The 14,803-nt window shown below is 41.9% G+C and overlaps 1 protein-coding gene across 1 annotated transcript in view; it reads right to left on the reverse strand.

The window, feature by feature from the left end:
- The window catches only part of LOC126154543 (serine protease nudel-like), a 191,535-nt gene that overhangs the window by 72,033 nt on the left and 104,699 nt on the right, over positions 1–14,803 (reverse strand). Inside the window, exons 8-9 of the mRNA XM_049916151.1 lie at positions 8,094–10,843; positions 704–789 (exon numbers count right to left, since the gene is read on the reverse strand). Of these exons, the coding sequence (XP_049772108.1) occupies positions 704–789; positions 8,094–10,843 (2,836 nt within the window). The remainder of the gene's footprint in view (positions 1–703; positions 790–8,093; positions 10,844–14,803) is intronic.

A 14,803-nucleotide genomic window follows, 5' to 3' on the forward strand; every position in this document is an offset into this window, starting at 1 on the left:
TTATTTTTGTATGTTAACATATGCACTGGGTGTTTTGTCATTTATATATTTCATAACCATTTTCATTTTTGACACAATATGAGAGCAGAATTTTTACATTATTTTTGTATAACAGATAGTTAAGGTAAACAGTATGTTTATTACTATAAGTGTGCTATCTTTTTTTTTAGTTTTTTAAACTGTGTATTTAAAATTTTGTTGTTGTCAGCTTTATATCTTTGTGGAAATACAATATAATGCTTCTATGTCTCAATAAATGTACTTAATGAATCTCAAACATTTGCAAACATAATGTTGACAAAACAGGAAATTACCAGCATTAATAATTTCTTTCAAGATCTTATAATTGTCAAAAGTTGAATTATTTCTGGTTTATTACACAAAATAGGAAACTCAATTGAGGAAATTGTTAAAATTGCAAAGAAGCAGAAAGGTTGGTGAATCTTTTATTCTCTTTGTATTTATAACTACATAAAATGTAATCTTTCACAGCCAGAAACATAATGCTTATTAAAATATTCCAGACTCATAAGTCATGCTTGAATTTGTTGAAGAAACCCAATGTCTCATACTCATCTTCAAGAATATGTCTTCTGTAGATAGGGATGAAACATTGGATTTCTCTGAGGTATTCATCTGACCTGTAGCCTGTTATATTTTAATAAGTGTGAATTTTAATTGTTGTTTATACTGTATGACTTACCGCTTACAGTGAAAGATCTGTCCCTTTGCCATTTCAAGTTCTGTGTTGATTGTTGTAATGTCTGGAGGCAGCTCCAGTCCAAACATCTGAAACATACATTTGCATACTGCAGTACTGTTGATTTATTCAGAAAAATGAATAATTAATATTTTGTTTATGTAATAATTAGAGCATGCAGTTTCTGCATAGAGGAGACAAAAATAGAGTTTTTTATTGTTCTTAGTTGCAAAGCACATACAACATACCAACAACACTGCAACTGCACCAGGGCTAATCAGAATGCAAAACAAGTAGTGATTTTGTATTGCACAGTTCTATATTAGTAAGTGTTTCCTTCTGTGGGTGCTAAAGCTGAAGAGCAAAAGTACTGAAAGATCTCAGAGATAGCTGTGAGAAGAAACCCAATGGGAAACACAAGCTAATAAGAGGTTGCAAGCAATAACAATAAGGAAAAAAAAGTTTAAGTGGGAAGAGAAAATAGCAGCTGATATTTATATTCCAAAATATTCAGTCCACGTAAATGAATGGCTATGGCTGTGAGCAAGAATAAATATGAATGGATAAAAACATTCATGCAAAGAATATAAAAGAAAAAGAAAGAGAGAGTCATATGGCACATGTATACACCATGATCTTAAAGAAATAATAATAAAAATGTAGATGTTTCTTGCACAAACTGTTTCAAAAATGTAATGTAAAAAATGGTCCATGTAGTTAGCTGATGTTGGGTAATGCACCATCAACAAGGATAAGAAAATATAAAAATGTAAGTATACAATTTGTGTTGCATGATAATGAAGAAGGGAGAGAGCGATACCTCGTGCTGGCATATAGCCTGCTTCTCTTGAGTAGAATCAAGGGAACTTTCAAGATTAACATTCCCATCCAAGGAATGGATCACAATCAACAGCATCATATGCACACAATTCATGAGTCGCTTCAGAGACTTTTCAAAGAGCAACAGTTACTGAAATTCATGGAAGATAAAAGGGTAGCTTTGAGAAATGAAATAGTGTAAACAGCAGAGAAACAACTAGGCACAAAGACAAGATGTTCCGGAAATTCTTGGATAACATACAAGATATAAAATTTAACCAGTGGAGAAACCAGGATGGAGTAATGATAATATTATGGAAAGGATACATTGCTACTCACCATATAGTGGAGATGCTGAGTCACAGATAGGCACAACATACAGTCAAATAAGTAAGTTTTTGGCCAGACCAGCCTTCATCCGAATTAGAAAACATAAACCCACATTCATACCAATGCAACTCACACACATATGACCACAGTCTCTGGCTGCCAAGGCCAGACTACAAGCAGCAGCACATGATGGGAGAAGCAGTCTGGGTGGTGAAGGTAGGGAGGAGCCCACTACAAGGAGGGGGAGGATTAATAGGGTACGGATGGTCGTGGTAAAGCGCTGCTTGTGGGAGCATAAAGGAACGAGGGTGAGAAGGTAGAGCAGCTAGGTGCAATTGGGAAGGCAGGGTGGAAGGAGGGAGGCAGGGGCAACAGAAAAGGAGATAAGTAAAAAGACTGTGGGTGCCTAGGCAGAATAGAAGGCTGTGTAGTGCTGGAATGGGAACAGGGGAGGGGGGACATGGATGTAGGACAATGACTAACAACGGTTGAGGCCAGGAGGGTTATGGGAATGTAGTATATATTGCAGGGAGAGTTCCCACGTAAGCAATTCAGGAAAGCTGGTGTTGATAGGAAGGATCTGGATGGCACAGGCTGTGAAACAGTCATTAAAATGAAGCACATTGTACTGGGCAGTGTGCTCTTCAACTGGGTGGTCCAGCTGTTTCTTGGCCACATTTTGTCAGTGACCATTCATGTGAACAGACAGCTTATTGGGTGTCATGCCCATATAGAATGCAGCACAGTGTTTGCAGCTTACCCTGTAGATAGTCTGAGCAGTTTCACATGTAGCCTTGCCTTTGATGTGATAGGTGATGCTTGTGACCAGACTGGAGTAGGTGGTGGTGGGAGGATGTATGGGACATGTCTTGGTTCTAGGTCTGTTACCAGGATATGAGCCATGAGGCAATGGGTTGTGAGCAGGGTTTGTGTGGGGATAGACAAGGATATTGTGCATCTTCTGTGGGAGGGAAACTCCACTGTGGGAGGAGTGGGAAGGATAGCTGGTAGGACATTCACATTTCAGGACGTGATGAGAGGTAGTTAAAACCCTGGTGGAGTATGTGATTCCATTGTTCCAATACTAGGTGGTACTGAGTCACAAGGGGATTGCCCAATGCCCATCCATGGCCACACAGTGGGACTTTGGGAGGTGGAGGATGACTGGAGAGATACAGCACAGGAGATCTGTTTCTGTATAACTTTGGGGGATAATTACAGTCTGTGAAGGCACTAAAGAGACGCCTGGAATATTTTGAGAGGGATTGCTCATAACTACAGGCATGACAGTGATTGGTGGCTAGGCTGTATGGAAAGGACACCTTGGTATGGAATGTGTGACAGCTTTTAAAGTGGAGGTATTGCTGGTGGTTGGTAAATATGATATGGACAGAGTTACTGATATAGCTATCTTTGAGGTGGAGGTCAACATTGAGGAAGGTGTCTTGTTGGGTTGCAGAGGACCAGGTGAAGCAGCCAATGAGGGAGATGGTGTTGGGGTGCTGGAGGAACGTGGATAGGATGTCTCACCCTTGATCATGAAGATATCATCAGTGAACCTGAGCCAGGTGGGGGTTTGGAATTCTGGGTGGTTAGAAAGGATTCCTCTAGATGGCCCATGAATAGTTTGGTGTGAGATTGTGCCATGAGGGAGCATGTTGCTGTACCATGGATGTATTTATAGGTAATGCCTTCAAAAGAGAGGTAATTGTTGTTGAGCATATAGTCGGTCTTGGTGACTAAGGAGGAGGTTGTAGGTTTGGAATCTATCAGGCACTGGGAAAGGTAGTATTCAGTAGCAACATGGCCATAGGATTTAGGGTTGTTAGTGTAAAGGAAGGTAGCATAAAAAGTGATGAGCAGGTAAGCAGGGTACCATGGTTGTTGAGTGATTTGGGGAATGATGGTGAGAAGATGCAGGCTAACCTTACATGCACAGAAGTACCACAATCCACCACCTAAAAACTGATCCCAAGATCCTTAAGATCCTACCTACTGACAAAGGCTCAACCACATTCTTTTTTTAACTGCAAGAATTACCTGGCAGAAGAACTCCACTGGCTGTCAAATTCATCCACCTCCAAACCCCAACACAGTGGCCCCATTCCAGAAATCCAGCAGTATCTCCAGTCTATCCTCAGATCTTTAGGCTCATTCCAGAACCTCTCCCCTGAGTCCATCTCTCTTCTCTCGTCATCCATACCATGCCCCACACCCCTACCTTCTACTTGCTTCCTAAAGTAGGATGCCCCATTGTGGCCTGTTAATGTGCCTCTACTGAGAGAACCTCTGCTCTACTAGACCACACCTTCGGCCTGCTACCTACATCCTACCCTCCTATATAAAATATACCACCAATTTCCTCCACCCACTCTCCATAGTTCCTTTTCCTTTACCACATGGTACGCTGCTCATCAGTACTGAGGCCACCTCCCTTTGCACTAACATCCCTAATGCCCATGGACTTGTCACTATTGAACACTATCTTTCCCAACATCCAACAGATTCAAAACCTATAACCTCTGTCCTAGTCACAATGACTAACTATATCCTCACCCAGAATTACTCCTTCTTTGAAGGCATCACCTACAAACAAATACAGGGTATCTGAATGGACACCCACATGGCACCATCCTACACCAACTTATTCATGGGCCATCTAGAGGAATCCTTTCTGACCACCCAGAATTCCAAACTGCTCACCTGGTTCAATTTCAGTGATGACATCATTGTGATTTTGATCAATGGTGACGACCCCCCCATCCATATTCCTCCAGAATCTCAACACCTTCTCCCCCATTGGCTTCACCTGGTCCTCCACAACCCAACAAGACACCTTCCTCAATGTTGACCTCCACCTCAAAGATGGCTATATCAATAACTCTGTCCATATCAAATCTACCAATCACCAGTAATACCTCCACTTTAACAGCTACCATGCATTCAATACCAAAGAGTCCTTTCCCTATAGCCCAGCCACCAATCACTGTCATGCCTGTAGTGATGAGCAGTCCCTCTCAAAATAATTCAGATGTCTCTGTGGTGCCTTTACAGACCATAATTATCCCCAAACTGGTACAGAAACAGATCTCCTGTGCCTTACCTCTCCAGTCATCCTCCACCTCCCAAAGTCCCACTGTGTGGCCATGGAGGAGCATTGGGCAATCCCCTTGTGACTCAGTACCACCTAGGACTGGAGCAATGCAATCACATTCTCTACCAGGGTTTTAACTACCTCTCATCATGTTGTGAAATGTGGAATGTCCTACCAGCTACCCTTCCCACTCCTTCTACAGTGAAATTTCCCCACCCACTGAAGATGCACAATATCCTTATCTATCCCTACACAAACCCTGCTCACAACCCCTTGCCTCATGGCTCATATCCTGGTATTAGACTTAGAACCAAGACATGTCCCACACATCCTCCCACCACCACCTACTCCAGTCTGGCCACAATCATCACCCATCCCATCAAAGGCAAGGCTACATGCGAAACTGCTCAAACTATCTACAGGGTAAGCTGCAAACACTGTGCTGCATTCTATGTGGGCATGAGAACCAATAAGCTTTCTGCTCACGTGAATGATCACTGACAAAATGTGGCCAAGAAACAGCTGGACCACCCAGTTGAAGAGCACACTGCCCATTTCAATGTGCTTCATTTTAACGACTGTTTCACAGCCTGTGCCATCCGGATCCTTCCTATCAACACCAGCTTTCCTGAATTGCTTATGTGGGAACTCTCCCTGCAATATATACTACATTTCCACAACCCTCCTGGCCTCAACCATTGATAGCCATTGTCCTAAACCTATGTACCCCCTTCCCTGTTCCCACTCCAGCTCTACACAGCCTTCTATTCTGCCTAGGCACCCACAGTCTTTTTACTTCTCTCCTTTTCCTTTGCCCCTGCCTCCCCCTTTCTGCCCTGGCTTCCAATTGCACCTAGCTGCTCAGCTCTCTCCACCTCGTTCCTTTATGCTCCCACAAACAGCACTTTACCACCCCCATCTCTATCCTGCTATCCCTCCTCCTCCTCACCCAGCTTCTTCCTTACCTCTACCGACCAGATTGCTTCTTGCATCATGTGCTGCTGCTTGCAGTCTGGTCTCAGTAACCAGAGACTGGGGTCATATGTGTGTGAATTGCATTTGTGTGGATGTTTATGTATGTTGATTGATTTGAGTGAAGGTTTTTATGGCCAAAGGCATACTTATTTGACCACCTTTTTATTGTGCCTATTTGCAACTCAGCATCTCTATTGTATGGTGAATAGCAGTCTATCCTTTTCATAATATTGTTAAGATATAAAATTTAATCGATGAAAGTAGAAAATATAAAAATGCAGAAAAATGAAGCAGAAAAAGGGAATACACATATCTAAAAACGTAACATGGTATAAAGTGCAAAGTGGCAATGTAGGAATGGTTTGAGGAGAGTTAAAAAGCTGTAGAAATGTCATGACTATATGAAAAAACAACAATGTAGAAAAAGATAGGTTGCTACCTAGCATAAAAAACATACATAAAGTTGCAGACAGGCACGACTACAAGCCAAAGGGTTTATTATATGAGTGTCTTTTAATCGTGCCTGTCTGCAACTTTACGTTAAGAAGCAATCTATTTTTTCCTGTTGATATTCCTGCCTGGAGTTCTCATTGTTTGATGTCTACATGAAATATAGATTTTACATGCATGAAAATTAAAGAAACCCTTGGTAAAGATAGAAGCAGCTGTATGAACATCAAGGTGCCATATGATAAGACAGTGCTAACTGTAAGTAAACAAAGGAAGGTTGCATGGTGGAAGGAATGCAAAGTATTCCTATCCAAATTGAAGAATTTGAAGACATGAAAGAAAGGAAGAGGAAGTGGTTGAAAATGAGGAAGAGAGGGGGATGTGATACTGTTTAGCACAAATGTCAACAAAAAAATGTAACAGTTCAACATTATGTGCCTCAGTGTTTACGTGTTTGAACATTACAATTCAGAGCTACAGAAAATGTATAAACATGTATATGTGTTCATTTGCTAGATATAATCATAAGGAATCATGTAGGTCATAACTAGGGTTGGATATTGCTGAAACTAAAAGGGGAGTTTGTTCACTAGATGACAAGAGTCAGCGGTAAACTGCATAAAATATATTAAGGATGCATCAGTGCAGTTTCTGGCGACATAATTAATGGGAGTGTACTTATCAGATTGATCCCCTCAAAGGAAATAAACATGTTAATCAAAACAAAGGAAAGGAATGAGCAGTGGAGGAACAAAATCCCAGCTGCAAAGGAGTTATGTAATTGTCACAAACTGCATTATTAAAGGAAATGATGTAGGTTTACAGCATCTAAGGCACTGGAGCAAGTATGTAAAGAACAAGGTGCAGATGGACATTAGACAGTTGAGTAACATGAAAACAGCAGTAATAGGACAGCCATAATGAATTTATTTATACCTGGTTATGGAGGGGATAAAAACATCAGAGGAAGAGGTAAATAGATTCATATGCAAGGTCATTAAGAGGATTTAAGGTATTTAGATTTTTTTGGGAGTAAATCTAATAAGACATGCCAGTGTTGGGTGAAAAATTTCACGGACTGTGCCACTACAGATTGTTGTTGACTTTTTGTTCTGTTCATTATAGGGAAATACTGAAATTATGAGCTCTCATCATGTAGAATAATGACTGAGAGTGTGTGTGTATAATGTGCAAATCTCATATGATTCAGAGAAAAACGTGTGTGAAATCTGATGGGACTTAACTGCTAAGGTCATGATTCAGAGAGTTAATGTTGTTAAAGTAATATAGACACTGGAATTATGAGCTCTCATGGTGTAGAATAATGACTGATAGTGCCTGCGTCTAATGTGCAAATCACATATGATTTGGAGAGTTAATGTTGTTAAAGTAATATACACACAGAGAGGAAACAAATAAGCAGTAAATCATGAGTAAAGTCAGAAGGTATAGAAATGTGATTACTCAAACATTCTGATCAGAGAATGTCTTGATACTTGTAATAGACTTTGATATATTCACTGATATAATGTGATTTTTGCTGCCTTTCTACAGGAAGGAATATGTATGTCTTTAAAAATTATAGATTTGATTACCGTATTTGTTCTGCATTTGTGTTGGGCTTATTATAGATGACAAAGTTTTAACACTTTAATTGAGCAGGTGTTTCTCTCAATCTGAATATGCTAGGTAATAATTGTGTACAAACATTTTCAGGTGACTAACCTCATGTGGAAGTGTTTGTCCTACTAGGTAAGGAGGCATTGTCATGTGAGAAGACCCCACGTTTGTTTCAGACGTAGAAAACATCTTTTGTGGCATACCATGATCTATAATTTCCACATACTCTGACTGAGTACTTTCCACAGAGGTGTGTGTTGTACTGACTGGCAAGATTTCAGTACTACTTTCTGGTAGTATCAACATTTTGGTGGTCATGTTTGGCAATACACTCTCTGAAGATGATTCATGTTCTCTTTTAACTGTAGAGACAAACGGGTCATCAGTGCCATAAGAAACATCTGTGGTAGACAAAAGAGGAGCTACAGCACTTGAGTCATACCATATGTCTGACGCAGTCTCTTGACCTGATGGTGTTGATATGGTGACTGGTATACTTTGATGTAAGTTCATTTCAGTTTCACTGATGTTCAGTACACTATTAATCACAGCTTCAGCAGTTAATTTTCTGTCTTCTGTTGGAACAGTAGATGTGAATAAAGCAGAATCAGGAAAGGTGGTTGGGATACTGAGAGTACTTGACATTATCGAGTCACTGTGCTCTGGCAGGACTTGTTGTGAGTCTGGTCGAATGCCTGCAGCAGATATGTTGTGAAACTGCTGTTCGTGTTCAATTTCTTGAATTATTTCACCAATGTGTTTGCTGTGAAACGACATTGTTGTGATGGTGTCTGGAAACTCCGAAGTTGTACTGTAAGTGCTCACATCAGATGAGGTCGTCCAAGTATTTTTTGAACTGTCTGTGGAAGTAAAGCCAGAAATATGCAACATCTCATTATCTAATGTGGATGTTTCTTGAAACATTTCAGAGGTTACTGTTGATTCATTGACAACAACATTGTAAGCCGTCATATTTAAAAACAATTCAGTTGTTACTTCTGTGTCTCCGGATTTGTATTCTGTCATTGACTCTGATGTCTCTAGAATACTAATTTCTGAATATTGTTTGTCAGATGTGCTTGATACATTATAAGAGTCTTCATTTGTTGTACTAAAATTTGTAATATTGTAATTTTCAAATAATGTCTCTGAGGATATAGGTTTTATACTAGGCACTGGACTTGACTCAGTTCCTTCGGTACTGGACAAGAGATCTTCTGATGAAGTGTGGTCAGATGACACAGCCTCTTCAGTGTCTGTTATTGTAGACTGGAGGTCAGACGTGCTTACTGCTGTGCTTTCTGTAGTGCTTTCAGAAGATGAAATCATCATTTTTGAAATGAAATCTTGAGAATCTGACGTCCATTGGTATGTGTAGTCTGTTGAACTGTCATGCATGGGTGCACTAGTGATAGGTAGTTTGCTTGAAATAGTCTCATATGTTTCAGGAGTCTCAGTTATTACACTTTCTGGATATGGAGCAGAGCCAGAAACATCGACGAATGGTGTACTTGATTCAGTTGTAGAGAAATCAGACACAGTCGGACCTAAAGTAGTATGGTCAAAGCTCACTGTTGCTCCTGTGTCCACAGAGGAAATTAATTCTATGCTATCAGTTATTGAAAGCAGAACGTTTGCTTCTAGTTGCCTGACAGTTGTTGAACGTGGCACAGTTTCTTTTAATTGGCTGCCAGGTGTTGAAAGCAGAGTAGTTTCTTCTAACTGGCTATCTGAGAGTATATGAGATGTTGCAGAATGTCCACTTTCGTTTTCTGTATACGACAGGCTTATCCCTGATTCAGTTACACTTCCATTCATTGAGTAAGATGACTCGTGCAAAGTTACATCATTGGAAGCTGACTGTAGTAGCGTGTCAGTTGCTGTTTCTGTTGTAGCAGTAAAATCAGTCGTGGAATCTAAATTTTCTTCCTCATTTGCTTCGAAAGTTCTGTTTATCTCTGATTGATCCCCTTCTGTATATGCAAACACATCTGCTGTAGTTGTTGAAGGCTGACCCTCACTACTCTGTTGGTCTCTTGCTGTTGACATGGAAGAAAGGTCTCCACTCCCGGAATATTGTAGTACTTTTGCTGTAGTTACTTCCAATGCTGAAACACTAGCTGCTGACTCATCAGTCCCAAGTGTTTGACTTGGCTCTATTGTACTTTGAGCCATATTGTTTACTGTAATAGAGCTTGACATTCTTATTGTGGAACGATGCCCAACAGTTGTGATCCCTTCTTTCTGTGAAGCAGTATAAGAGAAAACCTTTTCTGGAGTGTGGTCAAACTGAAAATTTTCACCTAGTCCTTTCATCATAGCCTGTACTTTCGGAGCATCCATCACAGACGTAGTCACAGGGATACTGCCAGTCAGATATGTAGATTCATCTGTAACATCTGTGGAATAACTAGTGATGGAAGGAGAGATTGTGGAAACGAAAGATATCTGAGACTGCGAAACAAAATCAGCATCCATTTTTTCTACTTGTGAGACTTCTCTGGACTGGTCGGTTTTTGATGGAACAGTGGTGGCAACACTGTGGTTAATGCAGTCGTATTCGCTGGTCAAAGATGGTGTTGTTCCATCGGAGGCAGCACGAGCTGCCAAGTGTGTGTGGTTGGCACGGGCACGCGCCGCCTTGAGCTGGCGGAGGTCTGTGATGTCAAGATCTGCGCGCGCCAGTTCCACGGCCTGCTGGTAGACTGTCGAGCAGCCCAGTTCGTCCTCGGCGGCCAGGCAGTCGACGACGCGGTCGCAGCGCTGGTGCAGCGGCAGGCAGGTGCCCGAGCCCAGCTGACACGTCATCCCGGGGCACTGCTGCAGTGGCCGTGTGGCCGGCAGCCGCCAGTCCTCTGCGGCAAAAAGCAACAGGGGACCACTCAGTTGATATGCATCTTGACTTTCTGATACAAAAATATCTTACAACTGTTCCAGCAAAATTCTCACGGAGATAGTTAAAGAAACAGTAGTGTAGTATCACAGTGAGGAACTTGAAATGCCGGCCAAAGTGGCCGAGCGGTTCTAGGCGCTTCAGTCTGGAACCGCGCGACTGCTACGGTCGCGGGTTCGACTCCTGCCTCGGGCATGGATGTGTTTGATGCCCTTAGGTTAGTTAGGTTTAAGTAGTTCTAAGTTCTAGGGGACTGATGACCTCAGATGTTAAGTCCCATAGTGCTCAGAGCCATTTGAACCATTTGAACTTGAAACTTTGTAATATATCCAATACCTTCTGCACAGCATTATATCTAAATTTACTTTCAAATGCACAAGTACTGCGGTAGCAATATGTTCGTGTGAGTGACTGCCACCCAAAGAAAATGTATACACTGATCAAATGTTTTTTTATTTCAGTCTTTGATCACATTATGAATTCTTTATAAGATGAACAGTTTCAGTTTGTAATAACCATCCTCAGATCTTTTTTACACCATGTCCTAAAGTGATAAGGCCATAATGGCGTTGTCAAAACATATAAATATAATCAGCATAGTATCGTCATATACACTGATCAGCCAGAACATTATGACCACTGACCTATTATCGATATAAATCCATCCAGGTTAGTCGACCGGAGTGGCCGAGCGGTACTAGGCATCCTGCCACGGGCCCGGATGTGTGTTATGTCCTTAGGTTGGTTAGGTTTAAGTAGTTCTAAGTTCTAGGGGACTGATGACCTCAGAAGTTAAGTCCCATAGTGCTCAGAGCCATCCAGGTTATAGCTGCGTCCCGTGGCAAGGAATGACTGCTAGTCAGACACACACGGTACATGCAGTGTCAGTGAGCGTGCTTTTCATGTATAGAATGGGGAAGGCACATGATCTGTCTGAGTGTGATCGAGGGCAGGTTGTGAAGGCCTGGAGGCACAGCACGAGCATTTCGAAAACAGCGCGCTTTGCTGGGTATTCAACGAGTGCTGTGAGGAGTGTCTTCAGCACATAGCGAAACCAAAGTGAAACCATATCCAGACTTTGTCGGGCTGGGCAGCCACCCTTTAATTAAAGATGTTGGACAGCATAGGCTGGGAAGACTGGGAAAACAGGACAAGCGGCGAACTTTGCCGGAACTAACACTGGACTTTAATGCTGGGCAGAGTACAAGTGTATCTGAGCACAAAGTGCACCGAACACTCCTACTGATGAGGCTCTGCAGCCGACGACCTGTGCATGTGCCAATGGTAACACTACGACATCGGAAACTACGATTGTAATGGGCACGCAACCACGAGTACTGGATGCTGACACAGTGGCAATGTGTTGCATGGTCTGATGAATCTCGATACCTACTTGGACGCCAATGGGGGGGGGGGGGGGGGGGCGAATCCGTCGTTTCCCAGGTTCAAATGGCTCTGAGCACTATGGGTGGGACTTAACTTCTGAGGTCATCAGTCCCGTAGAACTTAGAACTACTTAAACCTTACTAACCTAAGGTCATGACACACATCCATGCCCGAGGCAGGATTCGAACCTGCGACCATAGCGGGTGCGCGGTTCCAGACTGTAGCGTCTAGAACCGCTCGGTCACCACGGCCGGCGCAACAGTTGTAAAACAAAGAAGAGGGCCCTATCTATAGACCCGCTGAATGAAATGTTTGCCTGTTAATGGCAATGCCTACTGCTTCAATGCCTACTACCGTAGTAAAATATAGCTGAAAGGTCTTTCACAAACCCAAGAAAATTCTGGTGGTACATAAAGGCTGTTAGCGGCAACAAAGTTAGTGTCCAGGCACTCGCAGACGGGGCAAAAACTGAAACTGGAGGTAGCTAAGGAAAAGCAGAAATGCTTAACTCAGTTTCCAAATATAACTTTACAAAGACCTTTACACTAAACTATTGTCCCAGATTAATTCTCGTACCACTGAAAATATGAGTGAAATAAATGTTAGCGTGACGCTGAGAAACAACTGGAATCGTTAAATTGAACGAAGCTCCACAGCCCAATTGAATCGCTGTCAGATTCTATACCCAATTTTTGGGCGAGTTAGTCTCTCTTTAAACTATAATCTACCGTAGATCACCTGAAAAACAGAAGAAAACGTGCCCAATTGTTGAAAGACACAAAAGGTCACACCAGTCTACAAAGAGGATGGCTGAAGAGATCCACAGAACTACTGTCCAGTATCCTTGGTACCCCATTTGTAGTGCAGTTTTAGAGCTTATTCTGAGTTCAAACGCAATGAACAACTTTCTTCATGCCAACCAGCATAGATTCCGAAAACATCGATCATGTGAAACGCAGCTTGACCTTTTCTCGCATGGCGTCTTGAAAGCCATGGATCATGCCAGTGAGGTGGATGCAATGTTACTCGATTTCCGAAAAGTTCAAAAATGGCTCTGAGTACTACGGGACTTAACATCTGAGGTCGTCAGTCCGCTAGAACTTAGAACTACTTAAACCTAACTAACCTAAGGACATCACACACATCCGTGCCCGAGGCAGGATTCGAACCTGCGACGGAGCGGTCGCGCGGTTCCAGAGCGAAGTGCCTAGAACCGCTCAGCCACAACGGCCAGCTTTTCTGAAAAGCATTAAACTGAGTACCACATCTACGCTTATTAACAAAAGTACGATCGTAAGGGGTAAAAAGCGAAATTTGTGACTGGATTGAGGATTTTTTGCTCGGGAGGATGCAGCAACTTATCTTGGATGGAGTGTCACCAATAGAGGTGGAATTTCGGGTGTGCCGCAGGGAAGTGTATTGGAACCCTATCTGTTCATGTTATATATTAATGAACTTTTGCCTGACATTAATAGTAACCTCAAACTTTTTGCAGACGGCGCATTTATCTATGACGATTCCCTTCTTTTCCCTGCTATAGCAGGACATGCCACTCATATGAGAAGAACTTTACGGATCAGTAAAATTTTTATTGTTTACTTATGTGAAGTTGATATTATGCGAAACTAATTTTACATATCAGACTGGACTGAAGGTGCACAAAAATTATGCATGCGATCCAGTAGTGCAAAAATGACTTCCCAGAATTCTTTTCATGATAACGGAGATACTTCACAGTATATTTCTCCGCGATGCGTCAGTCCATTAACAACGTTTTCGCTTCACACTAAATCTTACGTGCGTATTTTACTTGTATAAATAGGGTAACTTTGAACATCTATATCTCGGAAACGGATAAAGATACAAAGAAAATTTTAAAGGACCGAGATCTGGATCTGAGGAATATTCATATTTCGCAAACATTTCAGCTATTTGCTGTGCATGGTCATCTTGGAATCCGCTGCTCGGTTTTGATACCCAAAAACCGTATTTTTGCGATGTTCCTCGCTAAGGGCTAAAGATTTTTGAGAACAGGAAGATGGCACTTCTATGCCTAGAGAATATACCCTTAAAACCTGTGGAATTTTGTGCCGTTAGTTATTTAGATATCCGCTGCTGACGGCGAAATAAATGGTGGAAAACCCTTTTTTCGGATTTGATCAGGAACCGCCCACGGACTTAACAGTGCCTCCACAAACCACTTAACGCACGCCGTAGATCACATCTAATGCAAAAAGAACCAACCGATTTGCTCCATTTCCCTAAGCTGGAAGAAGTGTGTAATATTTAAACTTTGACCGTGCACCGTAGTATAGTTACAGAAAGACGATCCTTCTATTGGGTATAAAAGCAGTCCCCAGTCCAAGGGCTACACCGAACACTTGCCCCTAGCTTTCTATCGCCAACAGAACTCGAAGTATGGCTCCCGGAAAATTTCCGTTTTTATGCGCGGCGTTTTGGAACATATTGGTAGAGGATGCTGTCGTATGCGTACCGATAGTTACTTATGGTTCACTGCTCGTTGGAAGTAATAACA

This window comes from Schistocerca cancellata, chromosome 2, assembly GCF_023864275.1.
Source record: "Schistocerca cancellata isolate TAMUIC-IGC-003103 chromosome 2, iqSchCanc2.1, whole genome shotgun sequence".
NCBI classification, from domain to species: Eukaryota; Metazoa; Arthropoda; class Insecta; order Orthoptera; family Acrididae; genus Schistocerca; species Schistocerca cancellata.